This window comes from Oncorhynchus keta, chromosome 4 (genome assembly GCF_023373465.1).
Source record: "Oncorhynchus keta strain PuntledgeMale-10-30-2019 chromosome 4, Oket_V2, whole genome shotgun sequence".
Lineage (NCBI taxonomy): Eukaryota > Metazoa > Chordata > Actinopteri > Salmoniformes > Salmonidae > Oncorhynchus > Oncorhynchus keta.
Window position 1 is genome coordinate 30,567,879 of NC_068424.1, and position 13,435 is coordinate 30,581,313.

Genomic DNA, 13,435 nt, shown 5'->3' on the forward strand with positions numbered 1-13,435 from the left:
GCGAACGGTCGATTTCACTATTGTTGCTCACGACACACACGTGGTTTGACGCCAGTCAAGGCGGGATGGCAGGCTGTCGAACGCTCAGAATATTATACTACAAGAGCTGTCTCTGGAATTCCCGATTATTGTTATGATTCAAGTCGAGACCTTATCGCTGGATTTTCTGTCTAATTTTCATGCAGCTAGCTGTCATTTTCTCCTTCACCGATGTCGAGCAATGGAGAAGCGCCCATCTGCAATTGCTGATGACCTTCTCCTCTGCACACCGAAGCATATTTCTTGGAAACTGCGAAGCGGGGAGCGTTCTGACTTGTAACGTACATTATCATCAATTGAATTGACATTTATTTCACGAGAAGTGAAGTGCCTACAATCTATTCTACCAACACATTTTTTTAAATAGTCAAGACAGAGGCAGATGCCCCTCGTTCTGTCACCCCGGCTACACTATGGTGGAATTTCCATCTCTCATTCCTTATTGGCCTCTCATCCGCTTTCTGGTGCCTTTGGCTATTACCAATGTAGCCATCGACCTCGGCGAACAGGTAGGTTTGCGACATCAAATTGACATGATACAACCTAGTTTGCGTAGGATATGTGTCGGTAGCCAACATTGGGGGTGAGGCAAGGAGATGAACGTCAAGCAGCTAACTAGCTATCTGGCACGGTCAAAACACTGTCGCGCTAACTAAACCTTGCTTGCTTGATTTGACTACTATGTTGACTTGAGCTAAGCTTTCAACATGGAACAGAATGTTTTTATCTATCCACCAGACCACCTCCACTACTAGTAGTAGTGGCCCACGGTTACATCATTTGACCATTCTAAGCTTAGAGATTACAAAACAGACGCGTGCATAAATGTATGTTTGTGTAAATGAGTGCGACTAGATATTTTGATGTTGGTAAACATATTCTGCTACAGACAAATTATCTAGCTAGCAGCTGATGTAACCCATATTTAGACAATGGCTGCTCTTCTGTGTTTATATCAGTGGAGGCTCATCAGAGGAAGGGGAGGATCATCATCCTCAGTGAATTTCATTTAAAAAAACTTTTTAGATAAAACTATGCTAAATATATTCACATGTCACCAAATAATAGATTAAAACACACTGTATGCAATTAAGGTCTTACAGTATCCTAAGCAGCACTCTAGTGTAGCACCATGGTGTAGCTGGAGGACAGCTAGCTTCTGTCTTCCTCTGGGTACATTGACTTCAATACAAAACCTACGAGGCTCATAGTTCTCACCCCTTCCATAGACTCACACAGTAATGACAACTTGCGGAGGACGTCCTCCAACCTATCAGAGCTCTTGCAGCATGAACTGACATGTTGCCCACCCAATCAAAGGATCAGAGAATGAATCTAGTACTGAAAGCACAAGTTGCAGCTAGCTAGCACTGCAGTGCATAAAATGTTGTGAATAGTTGACTCAGAGAAATAAAATAGTTGAACAGTTTTGAACAAATTGATTTCTTCCAAAATTAAGGAGAAGCGAGAGAGAAAGCTAGCCATATTTCGTAGTATAAATTTTTTCACTTTCACTGTTTTGGATAGCATTAAATGCGGCTAGCTAGCTTAGCCCACTCAAACACCCAGCTCAAACAGAGAGGGCGGCTATATTAGCTAGCTGGATATGGCTATCCAACACGGGAACTCTTCCAAGTCAAGGTAAGCTTTTGGTTTTATAAATGTATTGCCACTAAGGCCTGCGGTGTATTTGCTAAACTGCTTGCTGCTGACTACACTGTACTGCATGATTGTAGCAGGTTTACTAACATGTTAGTTATAGTAGCTATGGTGATTGACTATAATGTGACAATGATGTAGGCTGTGTGTAGCAGTTATCAGTCATGAAATTAAGGTTTGGCTTGGAACATTTTTTTTCACCTGGTCACAGATAGATGATGTGTTGTGCACTGAAGTCCACAAGCTAAGAAAAAAGGTGAGCGGAGTGCTCGTAGATAGTTGCGAGAAGGAATTACAATATAAATAAATAAATAACAATCTGTTTGTATGTGACTGCTATGAAAGTGAACTGTGGTTAAGTGTGATCAGGGGTGTATTCATTCTGCCGATTCTGTTGAAAAAAAATTCTTAAACGGAAGCAAACAAAACTGGGATAAACACCTGAATTTGTCCAATAGAAACTTGTTTGTAACTTTTGGACTAATGATTACATCCTTATGAATGACAGTCATCCAATATGATGTAATAGAAATTTGAGAACTTGTTCTCAACTTGCCTACCTGGTTAGATAAAGTAAAAAAAAAAACAAGGCCATGCTCATGAAAGAATAAAAAATAAAAATAAATCCTCCCTCATCTTAAACGTCACCAACCACCACTCGTTTATCCGATGTAGCCTAGCCTTCATTGGTGGTTAGGAGGGATTGGGCTATATATGCATCAGTGATATCTAGAGCAGTGAATGTAAACTAAAAAGCCCTTGAATTGTTATAGGGATCTAGGGCATTGATCAAAGTGAGGTCCACTAGATATAACTGGGAAATAAGAGTAGATTTTGGTTTAATAAACGCTGTCACTGATTTAATCATTAGTAGATGTACTGATACTTGTGCATCTATGTGGCTTGTGAAAATGCCATAATGCATGCAGAACTAAAGCACAGTTCTGTGGAGATGTTATGATTGTCCTTCCCCTGCCATAGCCCCACACCAGTGACCCACAGCTCCCATTCAGGCTCAGTCATATGACAGATGACAGGCCTAGCATCCTAGCTGCTATTCTTTCCTTGTGGACAGTGGGAGTCCAAGCGGCACAGTGTGTCTCGGAAGAGGTTAGGAGATTATGCTTATGTAATGGCCACGTGAGCAGATATAAATAGCACCCGGCTCCCTTCTATGGAAAGAGGCAGCTGTGGATGCTCTCTGGAGGCAAAGCTGAATGGAAGTGTTATTTAGTTGAATGAGGTTCAGTGGTTCAGGATCACGACAGCGTGTAACGGAGAACAGTGTTTTTGCACCCTGGCTGCCCTAGCAGATTATATTTCCAAACATCTATTATGTTAAAGGTCCAATGCAGTCATTTTATCTCGATATTAAATCATTTCTGAGTAACAATTAAGTACTTTACTGTGATTGTTTTCAAGCAAGAATTTTGCGAGGACTGCCTGGGAGTGGTGTGAGTGGAAAGGGGAAAACTGAAAATGAGCGGTAATTGGCAGCGAAGTTTGGAACTCTCTTTCTCATTGGCCTATTAACTAATTTACTGCATGGTGATGTCACCATGGAAGGCCAAAACTCCATCTCATCAAAACACGGTAACATTTAAACATTTCAAGTTTTTGACTGCACTGGGACTTGAATGGCAATTCCATGGCTGAGACTCAGATTTTTCACTTTAAAATGTATTCCAAATAAAAACCATTGATTTCAAAGTTTAACAAATCATACAACTCTATGCACAAGGACTACATTGAACAGTTTACACAAATGTTCACAGAAACACATTTTACTGGAAGAACTGCAGATGCAAAGCTTGGTAACAGAATTATGGTTAAAAAAATACCTCAGTTTATATGCGACCAGGTTTTCCAAAAGCTCTGTTAAATATCTGCTACGAATTAATATTTAATTATGTGTAGAAAGAAGGGTGTGTCAGCTATGACATGACATCTTGAGTTTGAAAAAAATCTGTTTTGGTGATTGAAGTACAGTAAGCGAAGTAGAATTACATCATGGGACCCTGATCTATACTACATTGACATTCATATCCATAATTATGCATTTCTTTCTATTTCATGGTGATGTATCCTGTTTAGGTACACAAAAGGTAGAAATATGCAATTGCGTCCTTTGCATATATGAGTATTATTCTACACTCTGGCTATTATTATTATACTATTATGGCTCCGACCGCAAACAAGACCAAGTTTGGTTGGTCCAGACCAGACTAACTGAACCAATCGTAGACATCTGTCTCACAACTGCGCCATATGATATTTTGGCCATATCCCCCAGCCCTAGCTCAAGACCCTTCTTTTACACCATCTAAGGTGTTTGTGTAATGCCCGACCACTTCTACCGACCAGCAAGAATAGATTCATTCAAATCAAAACGGGTGCAGTCAAAAAGTTATTGAAATCAAATGAAACAACAAAAAACAGTTAGAAGCTTAACAGTAGGTAACCCAACTGTGGTAAGTGACTACTATAATTTCCCATTGTAGCCAATTCAGTTGCAGTAATTCCGTTAAAGATTTTTCAGTAGTTCTGTTACCGATTTGTTAGTTAGCATTGGCTGGCGAAACTACCTCAAACTTCCTTCATACTGAGCACAGAGACATAAAAATGGTATCCACAAGTTCATTTGACTCTGGGGAAGTAGATACGGTTCTTAATTGCCAAAATCCTGATATGTCAATTTTTGTTAACGGAATTACAAGGCAATGTTTCTTAAACTTATAGAAGGTAAATCCTTTCTCCAAAACCAAATAAGTGTTGATATTAGTTGGCAGGGGTCTTTACTTCAACATGATTAAGTTGTCATGTATTTCTAATACCTTTTGTTACATGGTTTTTAAAATTCCCTTTTCCATCCGTTTCACCAGAAATCAAAGCCAATTCTTAGGTCTAATTTTTATTTTTAGATGGAAAATGATTGAAAATGCATCTAAACTCTTAGCTTTCATTTGACACCCAATTTGATATGTTCCCAATGAGCTTCAGTGCTCATGGGTCCCTTTTTTAAAAATATATATTTTTTTTACCATGGGAATGACTTTTACAAAGTATGTCACTGCTATCTTTTCACTGTATACAGTGTAAACCTGCCATTTGCTTACTAGTAAATCGCAGTACTAGCCTGGTCCCAGATTTCTTTATGCTATCATGTCAGCTAATACGTTTGGCATGACAATTAGTGACAAGGATTCGACATGATAGCACAAACAGATTTGTGACCAGCCTAGCACGGCACTGGTATGAATGATGATGGTATGATGATGAGCCTAGTGGGGCTAATAAATTCTCACTCTTTCCAATCCATTCCCTTGCCCTTCTGGTCCTTGGCAGGCTCTTAACCGGGGTTTAGCAGGTTTTAAAGAGGATGCAGTTGAGATGCTAGCCAGCTACGGGCTGGCTTATTCGCTAATGAAGTTCTTCACTGGGCCTATGAGTGACTTCAAGAACGTGGGCCTGGTGTTTGTCAACAGCAAGAGGGACAGGGCCAAGGCTGTGCTTTGCATGGCGGTAGCAGGCACAATAGCATTCATCCTTCATGTTCTCATAGGTGAGGCTTTATGGGTGGTTTTGTCCCAAATTTTAATAGTAACTAACTACCCATATTTCTTATTAATTCCAAGTTATTATTTTACAATCCAATGATATGTGTCGGTTGTAAACTTCTTTTGGGTGAGCTCTTATTTTTTGGGGATAATTAAGAGGCAAACCTACTACTGTTTTTCTTAGATCATGTTCAACTTTTCTAATCGTTTTAGTTGTGTCATCTCCTCAGTTCTCATAGTATCCTGACTGTCTTCCCCGTCTCCAGCCCATACAGACTTAGGCTACTACATCATCAATAAGCTCCACCATGTGGACGACTCCGTGGGCAACAAGACCAGGAGGGCTTTCCTCTACCTGGCCGCTTTCCCTCTGCTGGACGCCATGGTGAGCGCTGAGTAGAGTATACGGCTTGATTTCAAGGCTGCGTCCCAAATGGCACGCTACTCCCTATAGGGCCCATTAGGGCTTTGGTCAAACATAGTGCACTATGTAGGGAATAGGGTGCCATTTGGGATGCAGGCCAGCTCTTCCATGACCCAAAGTATGGCCAGTCAGAGAGTCATAATCATGGCAGAGGGAAGCTTAAAAACACCTGACCTAGAAAAATGATTTGTAATCCTCTGCTCATCATGCTGGGTCTTAAAATGGACAGACGCCTGTCCCTGTATTTCAACGACTGCATATCTTCTCTTTGCTTGGCCGAAATCAGATTTCAATGTGGGCCTTTGGCTTGCTGTTTTTAAACAAGCCAGATAAGAACAATGGGTACATGGTGTTCTGAAATTCTTGGGTGGAGAAGCATCAATTGTCTCTTTGTTTATTGTTTTGTAGGCTTGGATCCATGCTGGAATTCTCCTTAAGCACAAATACAGCGTCATCGTAGGCTCTGCCTCCATCTCTGATGTTATCGCTCAGGTACTCCGCAGTTTGCTTCCCTGTTTTTCACTAATCTCCATTACAGTGAAGATTGGTCCTTGTTGCCAAGACTAATGCAATTGACCTTAAAAGTGGTCTTGGAAGTATGCCCTGCTCTGATAGGTTGTGACAGGGATGTGGTCGTAAGGGAGTGTCTCTAAGTTTTAATGTCACGTGAAATGCCTTTCTTGCAAGCGCTAAACCCAACAATGCTGTAATCAATATCAATGTAGTACTACAAATAACATAAGGTAGAACAAAAATACTTGAGGAATAAAATATGAAATAAGAAGAGAACGAAAAGCTGCAGTTGAAGTCGGAAGTTTACATACACCTTAGCCAAATACATTTAAACTCAGTTTTTCACAATTCCTGACATTTAATCCTAGTAAAAATTCCCTGTTTTAGGTCAGCTAGGATCACCAGTTTATTTTAAGAATGTGAAATGTCAGAATAATAGTAGGTAATGATTTTTCAGCTTTTATTTCTTTCATCACATTCCCAGTGGGTCAGAAGTTGACATACACTCAATTAGTGTATGGTGGCATTGCCTTTAAATTGTTTAACTTGGGTCAAATGTTTCGGGTAGCCTTCCACAAGCTTCCCACAATAAATTTTGGCCCATTCCTCCTGACAGAGCTGGTGTAACTGAGTCAGGTTCCTTGCTCGTGCACTATTTTTCAGTTATGCCCACAAATTTGATATAGGATTGAGGTCAGGGCTTTGTGATGGCCACTCCAATACCTTGACTTTGTTGTCCTTAAGCCATTTTGCCACAACTTTGGAAGTCATTTGGGGTCATTGTCCATTTGGTAGACCCATTTGCGACCAAGCTTTAACTTCCTGGCTGATGTTGCTTTAATATAGCCACATAATTTTTTCTCCTCATGATGCCATCTATTTTGTGAAGTGCACCAGACCCTCCTGCAGCAAAGTGTGCAGTTGCAAATCGTAGTCTGACTTTTTTTATGGCGGTTTTGGAGCAATGGCTTCTTCCTGGCTGAGCGGCCTTTCAGGTTATGTCAATATAGGACTCGTTTTACTGTGGATATAGATACTTTTGTACCTGTTTCCTCCAGCATCTTCACAAGGGGAGTGGTCTGGTCCTCTGCTGTTGTTCTGGATTGAATTGGAACTTTACGCATCAAAGTACGTTCATTTCTAGGAGACGGAACGCATCTCCTTCCTGAGAGGTATGATGGCTGCGTAGTCCTATGGTGTTTATACTTGCGTACTATTATTTGTACAGATGAACGTGGTACCTTCAGGCATTTGGTCCCAAGGATGAACCAGACTTGCGGAGGTCCACATTTTTTTTCTGGGGTCTTGGCTGACTTCTTTAGATTGTCCCATGATGTCAAGCAAAGAGGCACTGAGTTTGAAGGTAGGCCTTGAAATACATCCACAGGTACACCTCCAGTTGACTCGAATTATGTCAATTAGCCTATCAGAAAGCCATGACATAATTTTCGGGAATTTTCCATGCTGTTTAAAGGCACATTCAACTTAGTGTATGTAAACTTCTGACCCACTGGAATTGTGATACAGTGAATTATAAGTGAAATAATCTGTCTGTAAACAATTGTTGGAAAAATTACTTACGTGTGTTGGGGGTGTAGAGATTTGACTGTGGTCTCCCTCTCCGTGGCAGATTGTGTTTGTGTCCATCCTGCTGCACAGTAACCTGCCGTGTGTGGAGCCCCTGCTCATCCCCATCCTCTCCCTGTACATGGGAGCCCTGGTGCGCTTCACCATCGTGGGCCTAGGCTACTACTACAACATCCACGACAAGATCCCCGACTCCAGTGGACTTGACGTGGGGGTACGCCGTTTCCTTAGTCGCCCTACTGGGACCTTTTTTTAAATGACAGATGGAGTTCAACATGTAGTGTGTCTTGTCTGGGGCATCAATTCATCTTGGTCTTCTAAAACTGTCTTTGTTGCAGTTGCAGACTACCTGTGTAATAGTAGCTTATGTCCCAAAAGGAACCATGACAATTAGGTCAATGGCCCCTATTTTATCTCTTAATCAATACTACTGCCCTCACATGAGGAGCTAGCTCTACAACTACAAAGCACCCAGATTGAACATACCCTTGTTTCCCCCTCTCGTTCCTGTTCACTTTGCAGGGAGATGCCACCATCAGGAAGATGTTGAGTTTCTGGTGGCCTCTGGCCCTCATCCTGGCTACCCAGCGGATCAGCAGGCCCATTGTCAACCTCTTTGTGTCCCGGGACCTCAAGGGGAGCAGCGAAGCTACTGAGGTGAGTTTGTAGACTACTCTGTCCACTCCCCAATAATACCCCATTTAGCTCAGTCCCACTCACTGTTATTCGGCAGCTGCCAAACACAATGTCCTTTACCAGAAGTGGTCTGGATTCTAATCTAACGTTTTGTTGTCTGAGGAGACAGGCTGCTGGCTCATGGGAGGAGGAATTTCTAATGTCAATTGTGTGGGTGGGGGGGGCTTTTGACTGCTAGTGTTCATTACCATGCTAAAGTGACTTCATACAGCCAAACTCTTAGCATCAGTTTGGCCTGTAGTACAGGCTTTGCATTTATCCACTCGCTAAGTTGATTCCCTTCTCATGATATCACAGCTGAAATGCCCAAATTAATTTGAACAATCTGTCTGGACCTTTCGTGCATTCAGAGACCTAACCAGAGGCAAAACAATAAGCTGTTTACCAGAATGAACTGGAAATAATCAAAAGCACATTGGCTGCCAGTGGTGTTTACGTGATTCAACCTGAAACTCAGAGGGTGACCTCACACTGACAGTGACTGAAAACATTCCTAAACATCTCTACTGTGTCTGTGCAAAGACTGTCACTGCCTGTTTTTATTGGTTACACACAATGCTGACAAGCCCGAGGCACTTGCCCTGGTATGAACATGGGAAAATCCTAATGCGATTACAAACTAAGCTAATTGTCTTTGCTGACAGGTTTTGGCTAGTCAGTCATGTTTTAACATCTTGGCTACATTGCTGTAAGCTGTCCAAAAAGGAAATTAAATGTCATGTGAATCCTAATGACTCTTTTTGCTTGGCCAGGCAGTGGCTGTGCTCACTGCCACCTACCCTGTCGGTCACATGCCCTATGGCTGGCTGACTGAACTGAGAGCTGTCTATCCCGCTTTCGACAAGGTAAACCAAGGCCAGTCTAACAAAAGCCTCTTGTTGCAGATCATAACATATTATATATCTTTGGGTACTGAGTCCAGGTGGCATGCATTTTATTTCCCACTAATGATAATGTTCTCTTCTTCAATAGACCAATCCCAGCAATAAGCTCATATCCGGCACACCGGTCACAAAGACGCATATCAAAAAGTTTACAGCCTGTTGTTTGGTGCTATCGCTCACGGTAAGAAGGATGTATGGCTCTTTTTGTTTTTATTCCAATACAGTCACACAATCAAATACTATTGGGAAGTTTACTAACTCTATAGAGAGAGAAAATGAGAATCCAGAGTGTAGAATTCAGAGCCAGTTCTGTTTGTCAGTTATGGCACAAAGCGTGCCACAGATCAGAGAAAAACAGTTTTGAGACTCACGCAAGCAGAGCGGAACATCCTTTCAGTGTTCTATGTGGGCATTCTTGTGGTTTTTTTCTTGTCAATGCTTCTTACATAATGATGTAGTCAGACGGGTATCCTACTTAATAATTTTTTTGAACTATAGCCTATTTTTTTTTTTTTTTTTGAAAACTACTCCTCGTGTGAAAAGGAAGAAGTAAGGCGAAGGTGACACTGGATGGATAAACACTGTGCCATAGATAAATATATACTTATGCTCTGGATAAGCCCTGGGGCTTCAAGCACTAAGCCACCAAACGAGCAGGTATAGAACCAGCTATGCGGAATAAGTGGTTTCAATACCTGTATGTTTGGACAGAATGTACAGTATTTATATAGCAGTGTTTTTTTTGTTCTATATCTGACTTCAGGAGTCAGGTTGCAGTGTGTCAGAGTGAGAGGGAGAGGCACACCAGGTTTAGTGTACTGTCGTTTCCCCGAACACTTCTTCTCCTGGTTTAAAGGGCATAATACAATTGTGGCATTTCCATAAACACATGTGTTTCACATAACATATCAGTTTCCATATGCATGTGAATTTCAGAGCAAAGTAATGGAAGCTGACTTCTATTTTCCATCCAGCTCTATTGATAATAGAAAAGAGCACAACAAGTTGGCCTTGTAAAAGCACTGTTGAGAAAGGTATAGTTCCGCCTTGTCATAAATCGTCTGGTTTTTTTCACGGTATCGGGATATGTGGTAAATACAGGGTAGAAATGGGAACAGAAAAAAGCCCTGAGACTGATTTGATGGGGAGGAAATAATGTGTCCCTAATGACTTGGGATGTGAAAAACAGGAAGTTGGTGGAAAAGCGAAGGCCTTGGAGCCACAGAGAGGAGTGGCGGTAGCATGCCAACCAGATGTGGAATTCCACTGTTATAAACAAGTGGGTGTGGGCTCAAGCCTGGCAACCAGGGATCTGTGGTTGCCATGGTGCCGTAAGGCAGCCTAAACAGAGACATCTAAAATATGTACAGAATTTAGAGATCAGCTTTTTTTGTTTTTGATAAGTCATTGACTTGTTGATTTGATATATCTGGTTGTTTTAACCCACATAGTTGCAGGACTGATTGGAGGTTGACTTGATTAACGTTAATGTGTGCATTTTAAAGATCCATCGCAGCACCGGCCTCTTTTTGATCAATGAGACCTGACTGCATTATGGAAATGGAAGAGTGCTCGCAGTGAGGATGACTACTGGTCTGGTTTGGACTGCTGTTTGGTGGGATGTTTTGCGCTGTAGCAGCAGCATCAACCAAGTGGGTGCTACACAGTTGTGGAGGAGTACGAAATCCATGCTACAGAGTGGCTGAGAGTCGACTCCAAAAGAATCGATTTCTCGACTCCTTGCCCGTCGATTCCCGGTGTCAAGCTTCGATTATGCTAAGAATAAACTCCTCGACTCCTAAGATTCAGTAGTTTTGCAACGGAGGAGACTGAGTAGACTAGTTGCCGTAGGCTACTTCTGAGAACAAACTCTCGCATCTTTCACAGTAAAGAAAGAGCAAGCTGGGGGGAGGGGCACATCCAGGCAGGTCAAATACCAGGCATACAGTCAGAACCATGTATCGCTAATCAAAAGCTGTATCTCACAATTTCTTGGCTTGCAATGTCTCACAAGTTCACTAAAGTAAGGGCTATTTAATTATTTGGAAAATCTATTCGAAGTATTCAACGCCTTTGTTATGGCAGCCTAAATAAGTTCAGGAGTAAAAATGTGCTTAACACAAGTCACATAATAAGTTGCGTGGACTCACTCTGTGTGCAATAATAGTGCTTAACATGATTTTTGAATGACGACCTCATCTCAGTACCCAAGACATACAATTATCTGCAAGGTCCCTCAGTTGAGCAGTGAATTTCAAACACAGATTTCACCACCTGGGAAGTTTTCCAATGCCTCGCAAAGAAGGGCACCTAAACTCAGCAAAAAAGAAAAGTTCCTTTTTTCAAGACCCTGTCTTTCAAAGATAATTTGTTAAAATCCAAATAACTTCACAGATGTAGATTGTAAAGGGTTTAAACACTGTTACCCATGCTTGTTTAATGAACCATAAACAATAAATTAACTTACACCTGTGGAACGGTCGTTAAGACACTAACAGCTTACAGACAGTAGATAATTAAGGTCACAGTTATGAAAACTTAGGACACCAAATAGGCATTTTTACGGACTCTGTTAAACACCAAAAAAAGAAAGATGCCCAGGGTCCCTGCTCATCTCCACGAACATGCCTTAGGCATGCTGCAAGGAGGCATGAGGACTGCAGATGTGGCCAGGGCAATAAATTGCAATGTCCGTACTGTGAGACGCGCAACAGGGAGACAGGACGGACAGCTGATCGTCCTCGCAGTGGCAGACCATGTGTAACCACACCTGCACAGGATCGGTACATCCGAACATCACACCTGCAGGACAGGTACAGGATGGCAACAACAACTGCCCGAGTTACACCAGGAACGCACAATCCCTCCATCAGTGCTCAGACTGTCCGCAATAGGCTGAGAGAGGCTGGACTGAGGGCTTGTAGGCCTGTTGTAAGGCAGGTCCTCACCAGACATCACCGGCAACAATGTTGCCTATGGGCACAAACCCACCGTCGCTGGACCAGACAGGACTGGCAAAAAGTGCTCTTCACTGACGAGTCGCGGTTTTGTCTCACCAGGGGTGATGGTCGGATTTGCGTTTATCGTTGAAGGAATGAGCGTTACACCGAGGCCTGTACTCTGGAGCGGGATCGATTTGGAGGTGGAGGGTCCGTCATGGTCTGGGGCGGTGTGTCGCAGCATCATCGGACTGAGTTTGTTGTCATTGCAGGCAATCTTAACACTGTGCGTTATAGGTATGCCAGCAGCCATACTGCTCGTTCTGTGTATGATTTCCTGCAAGACAGGAATGTCAGTGTTCTGCCATGGCCAGCGAAGAGCCCAGATCTCAATCCCATTGAGCACGTCTGGGACCTGTTGGGTCGGAGTGTGAGGGCTAGGGCCATTCCCCCCAGAAATGACCGGGAACATGCAGGTGCATTGGTGGAAGAGTGAGGTAACATCTCACAGCAAGAACTGGCAAATCTGGTGCAGTCCATGAGGAGGAGATGCACTGCAGTACTTAATGCAGCTGGTGGCCACACCAGATACTGAATGTTAATTTTTGATTTTGACCCCCCCTTGTTCAGGGACACATTATTCCATTTCTGTTAGTCACATGTCTCTGGAACTTGTTCAGTTTATATCTGTTGTTGAATCTTATGTTCATACAAATATTTACATGTTAAGTTATGACAGTGAGAGGACGTTTCTTTTTTTGCTGAGTTTATTGGTATATGGGTTAAAACATATACCAATAATAGGAGATAACTGAGGATGGCTCAACAACATTGTAGTTACTCCACAATACTAACCTAATTGACAGAGTGAAAAGAAGGAAGCCTGTACCGAATAATAAGGCACTAAAGTAATACTGCAAAAAATGTGGGTAAGCAATTAACTTTTTGTCCTGAATATAAAGTGTTTGGGGCAAATCCAATACAACACATTACTGAGTTGCACTCTATATTTTCAAGCATAGTGGTGGCTGCATCATGTTAAGGACTGGGGACTTTTTCAGGACAAAAAGAAAGGCAAAATCCTAGTGGAAAATCTGGTTCAGTCTGCTTTCCACCAGACACTGGGAGATTAATTCA

General features: G+C 42.2%; 1 protein-coding gene across 3 annotated transcripts in view; it reads left to right on the plus strand.

Annotated features, from left to right (window-relative positions):
- LOC118373423 (progressive ankylosis protein homolog) overlaps positions 1 to 13,435 on the plus strand; it is a 22,253-nt gene continuing 8,818 nt past the window's right edge. The window contains exons 1-8 of one of the 3 annotated variants that reach the window (XM_035759563.2): positions 1 to 548; positions 5,044 to 5,260; positions 5,522 to 5,640; positions 6,088 to 6,171; positions 7,823 to 7,993; positions 8,302 to 8,436; positions 9,228 to 9,320; positions 9,448 to 9,540. In XM_035759563.2, the coding sequence (XP_035615456.1) occupies positions 453 to 548; positions 5,044 to 5,260; positions 5,522 to 5,640; positions 6,088 to 6,171; positions 7,823 to 7,993; positions 8,302 to 8,436; positions 9,228 to 9,320; positions 9,448 to 9,540 (1,008 nt within the window). In that variant the 5' untranslated portion in view covers positions 1 to 452. Of the gene's footprint in view, positions 549 to 2,842; positions 3,292 to 5,043; positions 5,261 to 5,521; positions 5,641 to 6,087; positions 6,172 to 7,822; positions 7,994 to 8,301; positions 8,437 to 9,227; positions 9,321 to 9,447; positions 9,541 to 13,435 lie in introns of those variants that run through there. The other 2 variants (XM_035759556.2, XM_052505576.1) reach the window with 2 other exon arrangements.